Source organism: Ambystoma mexicanum, chromosome 6p, assembly GCF_040938575.1.
Source record: "Ambystoma mexicanum isolate Mex_15411 chromosome 6p, UKY_AmexF1_1, whole genome shotgun sequence".
NCBI lineage: Eukaryota > Metazoa > Chordata > Amphibia > Caudata > Ambystomatidae > Ambystoma > Ambystoma mexicanum.
Genome location: NC_090935.1, coordinates 1,227,278,155 through 1,227,297,785, shown reverse-complemented (window position 1 = coordinate 1,227,297,785; position 19,631 = coordinate 1,227,278,155). Strand labels below are relative to the sequence as shown.

Genomic DNA, 19,631 nt, shown 5'->3' with positions numbered 1-19,631 from the left:
TTGCTCTCCCTCCAGTTCATAGTTTTACAGGCCACACGGTCTGCAACCAAACATACAACCTAGTCATTTATAGGCTTCCCAGGGATTAACAGGATGCTCCTACGAATAAAGCCTCGAGATGTTAACCTCATCCCTTTAAACCGTACACAGTAAAATCCGGCAGATAGCAGGCAAGTGCAGCCAAAGAGAGACGCAAGCAGACATCTTGCTAATCCCTTTGCGAATCACCACATGCAACGAAGCCTGAAGGAGGGAGCGACACTCCCATCTGCCTTCACGGAATCAAGTGCATGGCACATCCACGCCAAAAAAGGGCCTTTTTAGACTAAAGTGATATTGGAACAGGAAAATGTAATGTTTGGGTGATCGCTTTACCAACAGGCAAAACGCGAGATTTACTGGCAGGGTTTAATCCGGCCTACTCCGCACACATGTATTTCAATCATCTACATGCGTCATAAGTTTTTTGGCGCAGAAATATAGACTATGCAACTTGGAGTACTGATAAATCCTGTAAAACCGATCTTCTCCACTGAAACAATCACATTAACGTGTGTACTAAAAAAGGCAGCAACCTCAGTTTGTTCGCAGCCTTGCAACCAAATCCCCTTAAAGGAATTTTTGAAAAGTATTTTTTGTTACTATATTCCTCTGCCATTGAAGAAAGGCCTTCTCCCCCACAGCAAGGGAAATACCCAAGTGTCGCACCCTGCCCACGAAGTGCCCTTGCTTACAGTAAACTCGAGCCAATTCACTGAACCCTACATGCCCCAAGGAGAAAAGGACAGACTGAAAACACAGATGGACCAAATTACAAAATAAAAATAAATTTTCAAATAGTAATGCAGGACAACTGCTAAGACTATGCATAGTTAGTTTCCTGTGGAGTAGTGGATGAGGACAAGCCATCTGTAGAGGACATGACAAACCATCAGTGTCACCCTATGGGCCGAGGTTACCTTCTACTAGGCTACCAGCAACTGGAATCTAGAGGGGGAACCTGCATTCAAGAAATTAAACATATAGGTCGTACAGGTGGCATTCTATGCTGTTTGATGAAGGGCCTCAATTCTGGGGAGCATGCAGAGTACTTTTGTTGGAAAACATCTGGGGGCAGATTACAGAAACTTTGCACTGGTGCAAGTACACTGGTGCACCGTATTAGCACTAGGGAAAAGTTTTGCCCTGGTTAAAAAAAATTTTTTAAATACACTGGGGCCATATTGAAAACATTTGCTCCGTGACACGTGCCATTTTTCATGGTAGAAGCACTAGGGCAAAGATGGCTCTAATGAAAAAACATGCACTTACATAATTTTTGAAACTGGGAAAAGTTTGCCCAAGTGCCAATACCATTCTGTATTAGCACTAGGGCAAACTTTCCCCTATTGCAAACAGGTTTTGAAAATGTCTTTTTTGCACTAGGAACACTGTCCTAGTGCTTATAGCATGAAAAATGCCACTCGTCTTGGTGTAACAGTTTTCAAATCTGGCCCCAATATTTTTTTTTTTTTATGTTTAACTCGGGCAAATTTTGCCCTAGTGCTAATAGAGTGCAACTTTGCACCGGTGCATAGTTTCTGTAATGTGGCCCCTGATCAGGAAAATAGTATTCTTGACACTGATGATTTACCAATAAATTACCCAGGGGTATTTTCCCATTTCGCATTATTTGTATGTTTTCGGAGTACGCAATTTCATTATGCTTGCTGGGTTCAACAGTAGCATTGAAACATTCTACACAGCTGAGGCGCCGATGTTAGTTACATCACACCCAAGAGGAGTTTAGTCCTAACATTCTTCATTTCAAGTGGATAAATGAGAAAGCCACCCAAAATGCACGAGGAAATTGGGCATTTGGGATCATGTAACATCAGAGTCCACGTAAATACTTGGGCAAAGAGAATTTAGACTACTCTTGAATCTTCTCACCAGCTTAACATTTTAAGACTATGGATCAGAAGAGTACAATCAATGTCTCGCTGGAAATAAATATGGTGTGTCATGGTGCTATGCTGCTTTTCTCCACAATACGCACCATTACAAAGAAAGCAAGGATTTTGAATGAAGTAGGAAAACCAATAGCAACTGATGAAGACAGGGCTTCCAGTTGTAAAGAGTTGGGAAAGCAAGCTATGGGATCATTGGTTCAAAAACATTGCTGACCAAGTGCAACCACCAGACCCTCACTTAAGCAATTACAAAGTTTGGAGTGAAAGGGTTACAGGAAGGAAGGCATCCACAGAACCATGGGTGGAGACCTGGGGGTGTGCAGCGCCAAAAGAGTGGCAAGGTTGGTGCTAGAAGGTGGTTTTACAGGTACAACCTTGTGGGCGGACCCTGGTGAGAGGGATAAGAACACAGGCCAATTGAGGAGTGGCAGAGGATTGAGCTACTAGATTTCAGAGTAAGGGCACATGAACAACCTGTGAAAGAGGTCCTCTCTGCTCGAGCAGGAAGGCAGCCCAGCCCCCCCTCCCCACCCCCCATGTTTGGTATCCAATATCTAGCAATCCGTAGACCACATGGAAATACACTCGCGCAGACAACTCAGGAATAGCCTCTTCTGGGCCTCTGGAGGGTTTCGGGTGTGCCGCAAGGTCCAGGGAACTAAAGACCAGAATGATGACCGAACACTATGAGACACAGCCAGCCACCCTCTTTGGAGATTAGGCAAGTCTGCTCTTAGCTTTCCCCTAGACAACCAAATGTCCCCGATAGTAAGGTTTTCCTTCAGTCCTAAGCAGAGATTGGACTATGCCATGGAAGTGCATGAATACAAATAAAATGCATGAGATCTTGCTCAGATTTAATCAAATTCTGTAAAAATAAGTCCTCCACAAACGTCTATACATTTACCAACAACGTTTAAATGGAATTTAACAGGATGAAATGTGTTACTATTGAATGGAATCTGGTTCATAGAAGCATGCGTCTCACACCAAGGATGATGATAATAATAATTTGGCATTTATATAGCGCTACGAACCCTCAGGTATCTGAGCGCTGCTTATTACCCACGGTGTGTGGTGCTCATTTATCGACCTCGGAAGGATGAAAGGCTGAGTTTGGCGCTGCCGGGATTCGAACCTGCATTCGCAGGCTCTGCACTGATGTCAAAGCGAGCGCTCTACTCGCTGTGCCACTTGACCGGCTAATCTTGTCCCAGTCCAAACCATGGGATTTGTGGAGGACCTGTTCTGCCGCATCGTCTTTGGCACCACAAGCGACAGCTCAGCAACAGACTACGATGTAAATGGAATTGGCAGGTAAAGAAAGCGTCGGGGCATCTAAACTATTGCCTGGGTGGATAAGAAGTAGCGCCATACACACCAAGCTGCCTTGCACCATTTACTCTAAACTGGACGCTATATCACAGGGCACATACAACTGTTTCACAGTTGTGAGCGAGTGTGTGGTATTATTGCTGTCCTGTGCTTCTGGGTGTTATAGCACAGAGCACATGCAGCAGCCGTACCACTGGGGTGATGACTGTGGGCTAGGTGTACTGTCGTGTGCAGTACTTCTGTGCGCTATACCCAGGTCTCACAGCCTCCTCAGCACCATTACACAATTACGATAGGGACTGGCACCATGTATGGGTTTTGAAGGATTGACCCGCTTATCCATTCCACCAAATCCCCATTTGCCTTGCTGCTGGAAGAGACTAGGCCTGGATGTCATGTTTTACTCTAGATTCCTTGTGTGTACAAGTGTTATGCAGTGGCACGTGTGTGTAACTGGTGCTCGCTTAGGAGCGCCAAACTGTTGAGCTTCTGCCATAGCAGACGGTTGTATGTGCCCAATAACACGGTCTGCCTATTGATGGATGTGCGTTTTTGTGGTTTGAATGTGCAGTACAAAAGTATGAAGTATTGCAAATCTGCGTCAGAGGAGTCTTTGTTTAATGACAAAAGGGACTTGCACATTAATAATGTCTTTGCACCTGTCCAGAAACCCTGGACTCTGATAATATTGAGGATTCGTTGGACTGTGTATACTGCACACTGAATACTCAATTGGGTTTCAAGAATGAGGTATCAAACCGGCCAGCAAAAATGTTTGTGAGAGATGACACTGTTCATCACAAACAAACGACAATCAGTCCCAAAAAATGGAGCCCGAGTGGCAAGGAAGGAGTCTTACAGAAGATGCAGACATAGTCACGTACACTATGCATCTAGGTATGCTGCATGGCGATCAGGGATGTAATTTACTTCGCGACATTTCAAAGCTAGCATGTTTAGCAAATTGCCCATGATGTTCCCGTGGAAGTCACAAGATTTAACTGCCAAGCTGTCCATTCTTCAAGAATTACGCACTGGCGATTGGTGCTCTGACTGGTGCTCCAATTGGTTAACTTTGAAAACAAGCCTTTTACCTTGCAAGGGCTTCTTAACCCACAACCGCTAAATGGCATGAGGACTAACACCCAAATAAATGTATCAAAAAAACACTGTTAGGACACCATGGATCAAGGACGAATACAAAAAAGAAACATGGAAAAGGTAATCGCACCTAATCATACAGACACTGGTTGAGCCAGCACGCCACTGTCAAAACTGGAGCCTTTGGGTAATATGTCGAGATGCCCATACCCTCCCACGGGTCACCATCTCAACCCCTTTCATTGCACATTACTCTGAACTTTCCCACTCGCGATAGGCCCATGAACTGTTGAATTAACATTTCTATTCCCATTTTCTTCGCTGCTCTAAAGAGCAAACCCCTTCCATTGTTCTTTACACTAAATCAGTTCCCTGAACAATAGCGACAGCTGCTCTCAAAGCACTCCAAGTGCAGCTGCCGCTTGCAGCACAGACAGGCTCCGGAGCCGCCTCCCCTCTGGGCAGACAGGTTGGCACACTGCACGTTCATTGAAGGGGAGAAAAGGCCCAGTGAACTGTCAACCCAATTTTATGCTACCCTGATTTCCTCTACTGCACAATAGCGCTGAAGTGAAAGCCCCTGTTCGTCAGAGCGCGGACCCTAGGGTGCTGAGCGGCAGGATTATCGATTGCCAGATTCGGCGATGGCTTTACCAAGGTGACCGAACACACTGCACAAGGAGATGTGCCCATCATAACTCCATGGCTACACTGACTGAGCCAGCACCCGTGCAAAGAATTAAAGAAAGTTTACAAGATGTGCAGACAAAAATACTTCTCAAAAATCCACATCCCAGAGCACAGGGTTCAAAACTGCATGCGGGTTCAAAGACCGGGTTCCAGGTGCCGAAATATGAAAAAAAGCCATCAATTACTCCCGATTCATTATTGCTGAACTACGGGGTCGGCCCAAGAGCTCCACTAGCAGTGCCCCAAAGCACATTCCTCCATCAAGTCCCCGTTTCAGCAAGCCCACATTGCAGACACTAGAGTAGTTACATGAGACGAAAGACATCGGAAGACGCTTTCCAGACTAGAGGTTATATATACACACATCAAGTAGAACATAAACAACAGGTCTTTGTTATATAGAAGAAAAAAACACACGGCCCTCGTCGAATAATCTACCCTACAGAGTATGCGAGAAAAGAAACGCGAGGATTTCAAGCCAAGTGCATCCTTGTGACAAAACGCCACTAGAGAAAAGCCGTTTGGTCTCATGCACCCACGAGAAATAGAAGGTGCTTTTTGACTCGTCTTAAATCAATACGCATGTGGGTCTCTTCAAATCTCAAAATCAAAATATATAAGAGTACTTGGAAATGCAGATCATAGAAAGAGGGGCTCAGAGTTATTGCGTAAATGAAGCGTCTGCCATTTGTCACTCATCCCTAAACAGCTAATAACGCTGGGCCACTTACAGCAAAACGCAAAAAACTCAATCACCAATATCTAGTCTCACGAGCCTCCCCCCCCCCCCCCAATCATGTGGGCCCATTTCATAATAACTTTTCATCAGTGGCAAGTCGGGCCGAAGTGCCTCTGGGGGCTCTCCTCATCCCACACTTCACAGGGGCTCATCAGGTAGATGGCAGGGGTGAGAGTCAGCGGGGCACTAGTCCCTCTGGGCCGCTAGGTTTTGGCAAAGGGGCATCTTTAAATGCCTGCAAAGAAGTTCACATGTGAGCTGCGAATAGGCCACGCTTCAGTTTCCCAAAATCACATCCATCACAGACAACAGATAATTGGAACGGGGGGGGGTGGGTGGGGCAGAGGGCTAAATCTGTACTAATATCCTTACACTGGGGCTGGAGAAACTAGGAGGAAGTCTAGAGTTCTTACGCACCGTGACCAGAATGTCCGGCAATCATCCCCGCCAAAAACACAAACGCAGCATTTCCAGTGTGGGTAACACGTCGCGTATTACCACAGTTTCCGAGGAGCCCGGAACGGAAGGCACGGCAATTCCAACGCCATCCATCATCCTCTTACATAAAAATGTGAAGACCTTCTCACGATGGGACAATTAAACATAAAAGGATAAAGGCGCTCTTGCTTCCCCCACCCCCTCGCAGAAGGGCACAGTGCACGCCCCTTGTGATAATTACTACAACGGCAACAGCACGATTAGCGCCTGTATATGGTAGGGTGCAGGGCTCGGGTGTGAGCTGTGCAGGGGGGCATGTTTATGAAGCTAAGCCGCCAAGTGCAATAAAGCAGCTTGAATAAAAATGTAAGCTGAAAATCCACCGAAGCTCCACATTTTATGCAGAAAAAAAGAGCTATTAAAGGAAATGAAGGTCACCCTCCCAGTTTATTTCACCTAATTGACTGCCAATAGCTTAGCACGGGCAACCCAAGTGCAGCTCTGCAATTGAGAAACTGATGAAAGGGGAGTGTTCAAGCTAGGGCTCATTCTTTTATCAGCACTAATCCTCCCCTCGGATCCTGCGGGCTTTTTTCCACCCCATCTCCAGTCGGGATGTCATTTTAAGCACAGATGGATTAACCGGTCCCATTGTCTGCAGACGTCACTGGACTATGGGCACTGCTAAGCCGTGCAGCAGCAGGTCTAATTATCATTACAAAGTGTCTGAGGGAACCGTAAAGACCAGCAGGCCATCTTCTCACAAGCAATTAACATAAATTGATAAATGAGTAATTTGAATTAGCTCAAGCCGCTTGCATATGAATAAAATCAGAAAAGAACGCTCCTTGTTTCGGCTGCTTCTTTCACTTAGTCTGGAAGGCCAGAAAACATCAGAAACACGGGAGACTGTGTGGCAGGGGAAATGAACTCATGTGGTGGAAGGAATGCACGGTTCACGGGGCTCATTAATGCAGAGCAGGCCGTCGGTGATGGACAAGCTGTCACAGGGCGGCCATATTAACTCATCTCGCGCGTTTAGTAAGCAGCCAATAAGAAAAATGGGCGGGAGGACGAAAGGCTATATAGGCTCCATTCCATTAATGTGGGACGCAGGACAATGCAACCCCCCGCTTCATGGCTACAAGTGCATCCAGAAGGGACAATACATTGAATAAGAATTAAAAGTTTAGTTGGCCACTAAGGAGAACAGTAATAGCGATTGGGGGATGTTGGTGTGGAAAGGGAATGAAGCAATCGATTTACAGAGGGGGGGAGGGATGTTCGCTCCTTTGAATTCAGACAAGGGCCAGGCTCCCCGAGTGCGTTACTATATTGTATTACTGACTCGGGTGTGTCTAGTCCACAAAGTCCATGAAAAACGTATAGTAAGCATGTGCACTTCGTGTGACGTTTTACTAGAACATAACGCACACAGGAATATATATATTACTGGCAAGACCGGGGCACTATAGACACAAACATACTAATCTTGTGGGAAAAAACCTGCGATTGACAACCCACATGAAATATGCTTGCCAGTAATTATGAATAGATAATATATTACAGGTGTAAGGCACGCCCGGCAAGCACCATGCAAGAGATCAATGACAGGGCCCAACTAAAACCACCAGGCAAGATTGTAGCCGCCACTGGAATGAGGTCCATACATGTGGCAGAGTGAGGGAGTGGTGTTAATCGGTTGCCTGCTCCAAGAAAATATCCACTTCGAGAATGGAGTAAGAGACTGACTACACTGGATCACGAGATTTGAGTCCACACAGAAAGTGCCGACAGAAAAGGGGACCCTTCACCTATGAAATAAAAGGGAACAATTTTGCTAAGCCACACCCTTTGCCAGAGATTCTTTCAAGGGGATGTGCAAACAGGATATGACCCAACACAGATCACCTAGCAATGCTGCAAGTACAAGGTGCTCAGCTAATAGCATCTCTCCACTAGCAGAATTCAGTTTCCACAGGCCTTCCAGTTTCTACTACCAGAGAGTCTGTCATGAGAAAACTATTGAGACTGTTTGAAGTAGCAGTTGGGGTTCTGTATGTTTCACATTTCGCTTGCTTGCGAAAGTGCCGCAATAGCTTTTTTGTTGCCAGAACCGGAGTAAAGAAAGAAGGGCGATAGATAGGTTTGGAGCAAAGAAGATATAAATGCCCCCGTACTCTCATACAAGATTGAGTTGCTTGCCCACTGCTGCCAGAGCAATTACAATGCCATAATGCGAGTCTGGCAGTAGTCCGGACAGGGAGGAAGTTTCAAATTAGGTCAGTTTCCATGGCGTGACACAGTTTAATAGTGACACAGTTTAATAAAGGACAATGTATTTTAAATCCTTCTGTACAGGTTTGTTTGTGGGACGCAGTGAGCTACCGGTAAGGTGGGGGCCTTGCGATGTTGTGGGGAACTGGGCACAAAGGTTAAATCCTAGGGTCAAAAGGAGTTCTTATGGGGTTTTCAATGCCATTAATAAAAATCAGCATTCCCACGACTGTGGCGAAGAAACAAGGGGTTTTGATCACTAACACAAAGCGCTTAGAGGATGAGGTGCAAACACACAAGATGCGATATGCATGGTCCTAAAAAGCAAGGCGGTATCAATGACATTTACATGACGCAACCTTTATTTGTCATCATTTATCAGGTTTCTATAGCCATCAACAATAGTCATGCATTAATGCTGTGCCAGTGTACTCTGTATAAAAGGGACTGCCAACATCTGAAGTTTATAAAAGAAAGGTAGAGTACAACATTGTGAATATGATTAAAGGTCATGGTCACTGCACTTCCTGGTGATTATAATCAATGTTCAACCACCATCCTTTACAAAAAGGCCACTATTGGGAAATGTAAACATCTGGCTAGGCGGTAATTTAACCATCTACCCCATTGGAAATATTTCACGCCGTCAATTTTCATGTGGGAACCTTCATGCAACAATAACGTCGCCCTCCCCATCTCATTGACAGCTTAAATGACGAACAATTTTAGTTGCACTCGCTTATTTTGAAGTTTTAACACCAAGCAAACTTTTTGTGAAATAAGTCAGGCACCGTTTATGCAAATAGGCTAGCACGTGAGAAAAATCAGAAGATACTACAGATCGGGGGCGCAGATGGGGAGAGGGGTGGACGATACGGGAAATCTGAAAGCAAATCTGCCTTCAAATTTCATTGAAAGTAAATAGAAACAACCCAGGAATTCATATTGTATAAGAAAGACTAATGCATCCAAGTCACACACGATCATGGTGTCCTGAGAGTACCTACACTACTGGCAACCAGCAGACGGTAGGAGTGGCCGGACACTGAACCAAATGAAATTCCGATACTGTAAAATAAATGTGGCAGCCTTCCCACTCCTTCCTCCCAAATGCCCACAACGGAATGTATTTCAACATTTTAAAAGCAAGCGCAACATGCTCTTCAAAAAAGTGTTCAATTTCAATTACATTTAAAATCGGGTAGCTATGGAATAATGGTTAGCATTTCGAGTCCGAGGCAGGCAGTCAGGCTGTTTTTTTGATGGCCTTGCACAAGAAAATGTCAAACCCCTCTTCCTCCCCCCCTTTCCCCTAAAAAAATGGTTATCACAAGTCTAGTTTAAATAACTTGGCTCCATGAATACACACTGGTCTATACAATGCTGCATGCACCCGTGTCAGGCATGCGGGCTTCCTCCCATCCCTCAACTGAGTCTTTAGATCAATGACATTAACAGCTCAACTGTCACAGCAGCCAACAAGTAAAGCAGTAAGAAATGAAATACACACGCTATGAGGTAGGCCAGGAAGACCACGTACCCCGATGATGGCATTCAGCTCTGCCATGGTCACTTGCTTGGCACGCTCGACCGCTTGGGCAACTTGCTGTTGATGCTGTGGGATGACAAACAAAAAGGCATCATTCGCTATCGAACATTTCGCCAACTACTTCAAGGAGACACTACCACGAGCTAGTGATCATTTTAGTGACAACAATTTAAACTTCCAAAGAAACGTACCATTTGAGTGGTGCAATTTTACTGGGAGGAAAAAAATAAAAGTGCACGAAACAAGTGATAAAAGGAGCTTCTGTAGGGAAATGGTTGAGATGTGCTAAGAGCACTATAACTTAATATTAAGCTCAAGGAACTGCAAACTTACACAGTCAGATCCTATCACCAGACAGAGAAAGCACTTGTGGAACTAACTCCCTTTAATCCTCATGCCAGTGGAACTCCGAAGAGCCCAGGGCTTTGATCAGCATTGGATCCTAAAAGCCTTCTGCAAGTTGGCCAGCGGAACGGCGAGTCACTTTTTTAGATGTATAGTTTTTACAGAGAGAAACTTATGCAAGAAGGAACCCAAGGGGCCTGGGTAGGAGAGGATGGAGGGAGTCAAGGGCATTCGATCACACAGCCGACCGACTAACAATGGAAACAAAGTGGATATTTCCACTGAAGTACACAACAAAACCAGGCCCCACAACACTCAGAAGCCCTTAACTGATCAATAGCTAACAAAAGCGGCCACCCTTCAGCAGACCAGAGGCCTGCAGTGACGGCCATCTTGCAGATCTGCAACGAGGGGACATATCCGAGAGCGGCACAATGCACTGCACGGCCCACGAACGCCTCCAAAGCAGGCAGTGGAGCACACCAACTAACAGATGTTCCCACACTTGTGCGCTGTGATAAAATTAACATCTTAAAAGTATCTAATTTGCAAACAGAGAAGCAACATAATTGCACTTTAACAGCTGAACAGTTTTACTTACTTCCTGGGAGAGAAAGGGAATAACTTGCGCACAAATTGTGTTCAACCGCTTGGCAATTTCTGTCTATTGAAAAGGGGAAAAAAGGGTCTTGGTGTGAAAACGAGTAAACCCCAGAGGAATATTTGTACAATTAGGAACATATTCATAATTAAAGTACCTTCTGACAGCAATGAAGTATTCTACAGAGCACATATTAGCCACCAAAAAAAGAAATAGAACACAAACAAATTACAGTTGCATGCAAAAAAAGGTTACAATACTCCTTGCGCGTGCATATCACATATCTCTATCATGGGGGCACACCACCGGTTCCCATTTACAGCACGAAGGAGTAAACCTGAAATCAGGGTCAGTAAAAGATTTGAGCGATTTAAATATCTTGAAATTATTGGAGTTAATGCAGATACTATACAGAATGTGTAAAGGGATGGGTCGACAAGGACCAAATTGGCATTGAACAAAAATACAGGAAAAATGAACAGTATGTGAGAATACAGAAAGCGCTCAGAGGTCCAGGATTTCCCTATGGTGCATTGTATAGCAACTAATGTAATGCATATGGACAGGGGTTTGAAACCCTTCATCAGAGCCTCCTCTCCTTTGCCCCATCCCCAGAATACAGCATACTAAACTTCGAGGCTATAAAAAGCAGGTTAATAGGGAGGGGTGGGATGCAAGGGTTCTGGCTGGACCAAGGTAGGTACAAAAAACATGCTGGTTCATAAAGTCGGAAGCATGTCAGCATATCTACATGCTTGCGTGTAAACAGCGGTAAGTTGGCAGGAAAATAAATAACGAGGAGTACAAGGGTGAGCAGTGGGTAAACATTTACAAAATAAGTGTGACCCCCAATCAAAAGTAAACCAGGCACAGTTCGAGATCTAGTTCTTTTGACTTTTGTAGTACCATGGGCCGTGGGCAGGCTATACTCGGGGGTGTGAATGCGATCCAGTAGCAATCCAAACCGCTATAGTACAATAGTCCAAAATAAGGGGATGGTCCCCATCAAGGCTCTATAAAAACCTATTAAACACACCATCTGCAAAAATAACTAAATAGATAAACCCTACACAAAACCACCCCTGAGAAAAGAATAGAAATGCAAATATCACAAGATGCAGTACTCTGCGTAGTGAATCAGGGGCAATAACCACAATGTTCTTCAAAGGATATCTTCCCGAGTGCAAAAAGGGATTGAAGGGACCTAACCAGTCTCAGAGTCCAAGGATGGACAAAAAGGGCAATTGCAGTCAATAGCCACAGTTCTACAGTGTTGAACCAAGCTTCTTGGTACTGTTTGTGCAGTTCGAATCAGGCTCGAATGGGTTGCATTGTTCCAGAATGGGCGCAGATGTCGAGCTGGGGTCAAGTTCATTGTGCTTCGACAAGGGCGAATCGTGAGGGTCACCAGGGTCGGTTTGACAGTGAACATGCTGGTGACCGGAACCGCAGATGGAGGCAAGTGGGCAGTCCAATGCGTTGTAGCAGGTCACGGTTCGATGAAGCCACCAGTGTCTACTAGCAATGACGATCAGCAGCAATTATGTTAGCATTTTCAATAGCAGCTCAAAGCAGTGCTCAGCAAAGTGCAGTTTGTGAGGGCCCTATATTCAGTTCAATGGTGAAGGTGCCACCGACAATTCACAGCTCGAGTTTGGCAGCATTTGGAGGCTGTGGTTTGATGATCGCCCAAGGTCTGGCCGACTGTCGAAGCTCGACAACGGAGATGCTAGCTTTTTGAAGATCGGTTCAAAGGCAGCGGGTGAGGTGCAACGATAAGCTTCACGTTCGAGCCAAGGTAATAAGCACAGCTGGCATGGTGGGTGGCAAAAAGCAGCAAACATTTTAAAAAAACTGTTCCAGTGCCAAAAGCATCTCCTGGTGGACAGCTCAAATCTCGTCTCTTAGCGATACGATGGTGACAAGGGTCTTGGCTGTCTTCACTCGTGTTGCTGTGAGTCCCAAACCAGGGACTCAAGGATTATCCCTCGTTCTTCGGCCATCATACACGTTCAGAGCAACTGCAACAGCGAGTTCCTGGGTAGGAGTGTGGCAGGCAAAGATGCAGGTCACACCCCCCATCCCCCACCAATCTGCCTTGGGGATGGTCAGGGAGCAGACTAGCCTTTGGCAGGGACACTCAGTCTTCACCACAGAGTGAGGGCTTTGGAGAGTCACATCTCACAACAGATGTCCAGTGAATTAGGCCTTGTTTTTTCTCCCCCCAAGTGAATCTGAGTGGCAGACCACTGCTCAAGACAAAATGTACAGGTGAATGGACAGAAACAAGTGTGTTTTAATGGTCCAATCTCGGGTCTTGAAACACACAAAGTGCTCTGTGGTAGTGGAAGTGGAGAGGACAGAAGAAAAAACAAGATGGTGGAACCCCCCCCCCCCGCCCCCACCATCAAAATGGCACTTTTTGTAGGCAGCACCCTGGTGTGAGGCTAGTCCTTTCCCAAAGGGCATGACCTTTGATTTGTTGGGAGACAGATGAATGTCATCCATAGCTTCCGCCCCTCCCCCAGCCCAATACCACACAGGTGAGAAACCATACTCACTAAGGCAACCGTACCACCCTTATCCCAGGCAGGTACAGCAGGAGATGGACACAATCTAGGATGAAGATGACACGAGTAGCCAAATTAGCATGACAATACACGTGCATGCATTAAACACGAAGCAAATGTGCACTATGAAGAACGCATACACTAGGTAACATATGCATTTATACGTGAAGAATATTAACATAGCATTCAAGACAAGAATACTAAAAAGCAATGTATACGCTGGATGCCACATCGACACATAAATGTAGCTCACCAACATAGAAACAGTAATGGCCAGCCATATGGAAGCCACAACCTGCTTCCAATTGAATCAAAGGCTTCATGAAAACAAAATCTGTGGTTTCAGCAAATACACGTCCATGCAGAGCTCAGCTAGGAGCTGGCAACCCCAGCCAAAGTGACAGCGAATTAAGGGAGGGTCAGAACATCGCAGTGAAATCACAAGATAGCAATTCCCAGGATGCAAGAAGGACACTCCCAGATTAATTAAGTCTTAGAAAGGTACAACCAGCATTTGTAAGCCAGGTGCAGGACAACTAGAAGCCCAAAAGACTCCATGAAGAAAAGGGTCTGTGCCCAGTGGCAAGACAAACGCTTGCATCAATATCCCCAATAAATGAAGGGTGAAATAATTCCAAACATGGTCCCATCCCATGTGACCCATAATTCAAGAACATGGTCTATTCATTAGCAACGAACACAGCTGGGACACTTGCCTTGCTGCTTGCACATATATCCACAGACACGAGATGCCTCAAAAGTCCAAATACAAAGACCACCCTGGGACATGGCCTAAAAATGGTTCCATGTAATAATGTCCCCTCAAAAATATCGCCATAAATGTTTTTAAGTGGGGACATTTTTGCATGGAACACGTTGGGGATACCCCTGCAACCCCCAAACCCTTTTTGGTTCATTTTATTTTGCTGTCCCTATATGTCACCCATATAGTATCGCCACAACCTTTTCCCCGACGATATTATATACGGCAACCATATATATGGGGATAATATTACCTGAACCCTAAAAATGAGGGATGAGATATTTTCTTTAATTGAAAGAAAAGCACTCTGTGGACCTCTCTCCCCCTACTCCTATCTGGCTCATGTGGACACGTCAGTTTTCCAAGGTTGGTTAGTAAGAAGCCAACCAATGAAAACCTCCAATGTTATGCTGTCCATGAAGCATGGTGCCAGCCAATTACCTATTGCAGCGATGTCTTACCTATATCAATTTAGAGGTGGTTGCAGGAGGAGCCACCCGACAAGTGTTACCCAATTAGAAATGTAACCCCTATAGAATGTATATGTAATCGCCACACCTTGAACAATCCCAGTTCCCCGTAGGTTTTGGGAATTAAGATTACAGTAGGTCAGTTATGACAAATGTTGTATAAACCATTGTTTTCATGTAACCAGCAAGAGTTCCAAGAATTCTATGCATGTATGCAGACCCGGCTTCATTTTGATCATCAAGCTGGGTTTTGCCTTGCACCGTTATTGAGTCCGGTTTGAACTGCTCCAGAACCTCTTTGTAATTTGGGTTATTCCAGGCCATGTTACCAGATTCCTGGTCCCAGGACAGGTTCCTGTGGATCGACTCATATTGAGGGGGTGTTTCCTGCCCGTACAAAGGATCAAAGAGAGGCATCCCCAGGGCTACAATCTTGCTGGGAGTAGCAGAGCAAGCCTTGCTGGGAGGCATACACAAAACACTTCCACAGCTGAGACGATGTGTGGCTTGGATAATGAGGTGCCAGCCACCATACCCCAAACTCTGGTATGTTTTTTATTAAGTTGAAAGTGGACCTGGATAGCAACTTTCATAGTTACGTCATTTCTTTGGGAACAAGAGTATACAGCTTTAAATGCAGCCCCTGTGCTGCAGCAACTTGCCCAGCACAGAAGCTGTCAAATGGACACCTCGCTGCGCGGAAACTGCTCTGTGCCACTGGAGAGCAAGCAGTGCAGATCAGGAGAATGATCCAGCAGGGCACAGGTGTACACTACACTTTTGGCCTGGAGCTCGAGTTAAATTACTGGAATCCTTGTATTAGTTTAATAGAAAATAAAAGCCAGGGCTTCCACGCCCGCCCTCGCAGACAGCTGTCAGTCACACTAACAGCCTGGATTCTACCCCCGCTTTAGCCCCCTCAAATATAAGCCACAGTGGCAAAGTAGTTGCCCAGCTAAATGAGCCGATGCAAGATGGGATGGCTTTTCTGCCCAGTCGGTTGTATTTGGGTTTACTTGGGAAACCTGGTGAAATTATTTGCAGAATGCAGATGCGAGGTTGGCATGAATTAGTTTAATCTAGAAGTGCAAAGAAAATCCTGATGGCATTTTTCTGCAAGGTGCCCTCTTTCGACTGAGGCCTTTACGAGTTTCCATTGGAGGGGTTCCTCTGAGGAAAATCATGGCTTTGCCAGACAGGGAAAGCACCCTGCCTGGTTGAGAACGGGGACTAGGCTTCAGGTTCTGAAGCTACTGGGCAGCATGATTCAGCACAATGCTCCTCTCACCACAAGACACAATGGAAACCGCAACATTGCCTGGGTGTAGTGTGCGCACTAAACAACCAGCCAGCTGAATGCCATGAAGCCATTATTGTCCATTAGGCCCAGGTACAGCCAGCTACCTCTACACACAATGGCAAAGAAAGCTTTCAGATATTGCAGAGAACCTGTGGGTGAAAGCCAGGAACGAGACATTTTTAAAGCCAGCCGTGGTGCATTGCGACTTGCACTCTGAACACGCACGTGTCAGTTCACTGCAAGCAAACAGTTTGCTAGCAAAGTACTTCAAGCGAACACCTTAGATTGCTGGACTGGGAGCAAGCTGAAACGGAACCATGGTTTATGCCTCAAACACTGCAGAAGAACCGGGATCAAATCCTCACCACTGGCCGAGTGTCAACGAGAGACAATCCAAACAATCAGAAAAGTTCATTTCATGCATGCATGCATGCATGCATGCATGCATGCATGCATGGTTTAAGAACCAAAATGCTGTTCTCATCACAGACCTCACACCAGCATCAACACTTTATTCTTGAAGGGGATGGTAATGATAGGGGAAACCCCAAGTGAAGTGTTCCTTTCTTGCACATGGATACAGTGTAAGTAATAGCAATTTGGTGTTATTTGGATGGAATGCACACATCGTCAGCTTCTTTCTATTATCATGGGGAGGGATGGCGGGTGCATTTGAAAAAAAAGAAGAAAAAAAAACAGATTGCCAAGTGTTACTCAGTGCACCAAGGACCATGGCATGTCACGGATGCAACATAGGTGCGCATGCCCAGCTAGCAACGTCCCTAATTTGAGTATTTCGCTGGTAGATGCAGATAGACATGGGAATATTCAATGCTCAAAGGGCAGCTGTCAGTATCTGCAGGGCCTCTAAAGCCAAACATGTACCGCACAATTATCTCATGTATGTTTGCGCCACTTGCCAGACTGCTGCGAGATGCATTAGGAGCAGGTTTGCAAATATATTAAGTGTCAAATGATTGCAGGCACTCGATAGGTGCTTGCAATGTATGGCGTATACCTAGGAAAAAGGTAGACACATTTCAGACTGATGGCCAACGCAGAGGCTTAATGGCCGTGTTGGAACACCAAGTAAACAGAAGATTCCTACATCCGATTGTGACAAGGATCCCAATGAGTAAAGTCGCCGGTCATAGCGGACGGAGGCTCTCCCGGAGATGCACAAATAGGGTGGCCAAAATACTCAACGTGACTGGGACAACAAGCTTCCAGACATGGGCGTTCCTCATTTGTATTGGGTGCTTTAATCTTATTTGGTTGAAATGAAATGAACCGAAAGTAAAGCTGCTAGTATTCATTTGTTTTACTAACAAATCCCAAAATTGTAACTGTGTCCTCTTGACATGGTGTTATGGGAATACTATACATCATATAACTTACACAGTAACAAGTGCAGGCGCGCCATCCCTGCCCGGTCAAATCGCAGACTAGCTTCTAGCCGACTGCAATAGCAGCCCCCCAAAAAAAGCATAGCTGTTCTGGCAGACACTAGTATGAAATCCGCAAAGCCCAGTCGGCCAAAGCCCACCGTCACACATCAATGTATGCATCTTTTAATATCCATTATCCATGCAGGACGATATAAGTAGTCTTGAAAAAAACTGTAATCCAACTGCATCAACAACCATGTTTTATGTGCATAGAAAGTATAAGAGACTGACATTTCAGATAAGAAAGTGACCTGTAGGTTATACACACACGCCTTAGCAGCAGGCACCACAGCCCACTGAGCTAAGTGCTATTGTTCAGCAGAGAGAAATATACAGCCTTCCGATTGACCTGGGCCTAGCCATCTCAATGGCAATACCTACTGCAATGGTAGAGATCAAAGACACGTGACTGAACGTTCCGCTGAACCCTGCCTGGGTACGCGGGAGCGCACTAATTGCCCATGCCCTCCTCGGCTCATTGGCACCACCGATTGCTCGGCCGTGCATCTCACGAGAAAGCGTTCATAGCTGCGAGGCGGCCCCGAACAGCTCATCTCAAGTGCCCTCAATTGTTTATGTTCTTAATGCAGGGCCTCTTGAACGCATTCATTTTTAATAGCAGGCTCGAGTGTGTGGCCCATCAAGGAATGACAAAGCCACCCGCCCCCCCCCAAACCCCCGCTCACTGGTTCCTGCTACCGCAGCAAGGATGGGCTTTTGATTTACGTCTCAATGACAAGCTTCTCTCCGCCCCAGTCTCGAGTGCTGCCCTCGTGCCTAAAGCGTCATTGAAAGGGGCATGAAGGAATTCAGCTGCATGTTCCAAGAGAACTTGAACCCATACTCCTGGTCTTCCGAGGCATGTATGCCACCCCCACCCCAGGTCTCCTCTAAATTATGGTGCTGCTGTTTAGGCCTAACCGTTGCCAAGCTTGTGTGGCTTCATTTATCGCACTGGTTTGGATGGGCTCGTGACGCATGGAGATTCAATGCAGCTGCTCCAGTTGCCAAACACGAGATCCCTGCTGTGGAGACATTTGCAAGCAGCTTTCCAAACCGCGTGCAAGGCAGGGGACCGGGAACCCGCACTCAAATCTAAAATAGGTGCAGATTTACAGCAAGTTGTATCAACAAGTATCATGAACTTGTAGAAGAGTGAGCATTTGTGCCACCATGCTTCTCTCTTACATCACAGAGTTTCCGCTCCAGAGAAAAGGTATAGCACTGTAGGGTTGGCACATTCCGGAAAAGACAGATATGAAGCGGTAGGACAGATGGACTTGGTGCCACAAAAATACGGACCATGCCAGAAAACCGCAAAAATGGTCCTCGGAAAAGGGGCCCATGCTTAGAAGACCAAAATGCTAACTGTGTTTATCGTATGTCATGTAGCGGCGATGCAATCCACCCATCGAGCGCAGCCTAGGGCTGGGCGGAGAGAGGAAGGTGTGTTGTTGGGTGATGACACGTTTTCATGGTATAGCGGCACTTGGGATCCATCGGAGGAAATGGTAGAAGCAAGCGAAGTGAGTGGGAACAAGGGACGATTGCTTTGCTGCCAGGTGATCAGAAGGTATCAGGCTGAGAACTGGATTTCTGGATGTGTCGAGGAAGGGCGAGGAAGCATTGACCAGGATAAAGAACAGTCTGCTGACCAGTACACCTGCATTAAGACTACACGCGTAGAAGAAAGGGCTATAGTCTATAACCATTAACTTATGAATCAATCACTGTTCACCAAGGCGACAGTGTGGCTCTATAGTGCTGCAATATCAGTATCAATCATGTCAAAAATGATGGCTTATATTTCACTTTTTATAAACTGCCTCGGGGCTGCTGAAGCACACCAGGGGTGCATAAAAGCCAATTTTTTGTCCGTTGGAACTTTCGAGCACTGTGCACAGGAACTTGCACATGACCTGTGAACAGTTGCCACTGCAGGGAGCTACTTGGGATGTTTGTAAGGTACGTGGTTGCATCATCCTCATTACATAATGGATTTGGCGCTTTGGATTAAAGCGCTATATAAATAACACATCAGTAACATTATAAT

The 19,631-nt window shown here is 45.8% G+C and overlaps 1 protein-coding gene across 13 annotated transcripts in view; it reads right to left on the bottom strand.

Annotated features, from left to right (window-relative positions):
- TLE1 (TLE family member 1, transcriptional corepressor) overlaps window positions 1–19,631 on the bottom strand; it is a 126,945-nt gene that overhangs the window by 89,430 nt on the left and 17,884 nt on the right. For 7 of the 13 annotated variants that reach the window (XM_069625885.1, XM_069625887.1, XM_069625886.1 and 4 more), the window contains exons 5-6: window positions 11,028–11,090; window positions 10,043–10,147 (exon numbers count right to left, since the gene is read on the bottom strand). In XM_069625885.1, coding sequence (XP_069481986.1) covers window positions 10,043–10,147; window positions 11,028–11,090 — 168 coding nt within the window. The remainder of the gene's footprint in view (window positions 1–10,042; window positions 10,148–11,027; window positions 11,091–19,631) is intronic. The other 6 variants (XM_069625893.1, XM_069625892.1, XM_069625888.1 and 3 more) reach the window with 1 other exon arrangement.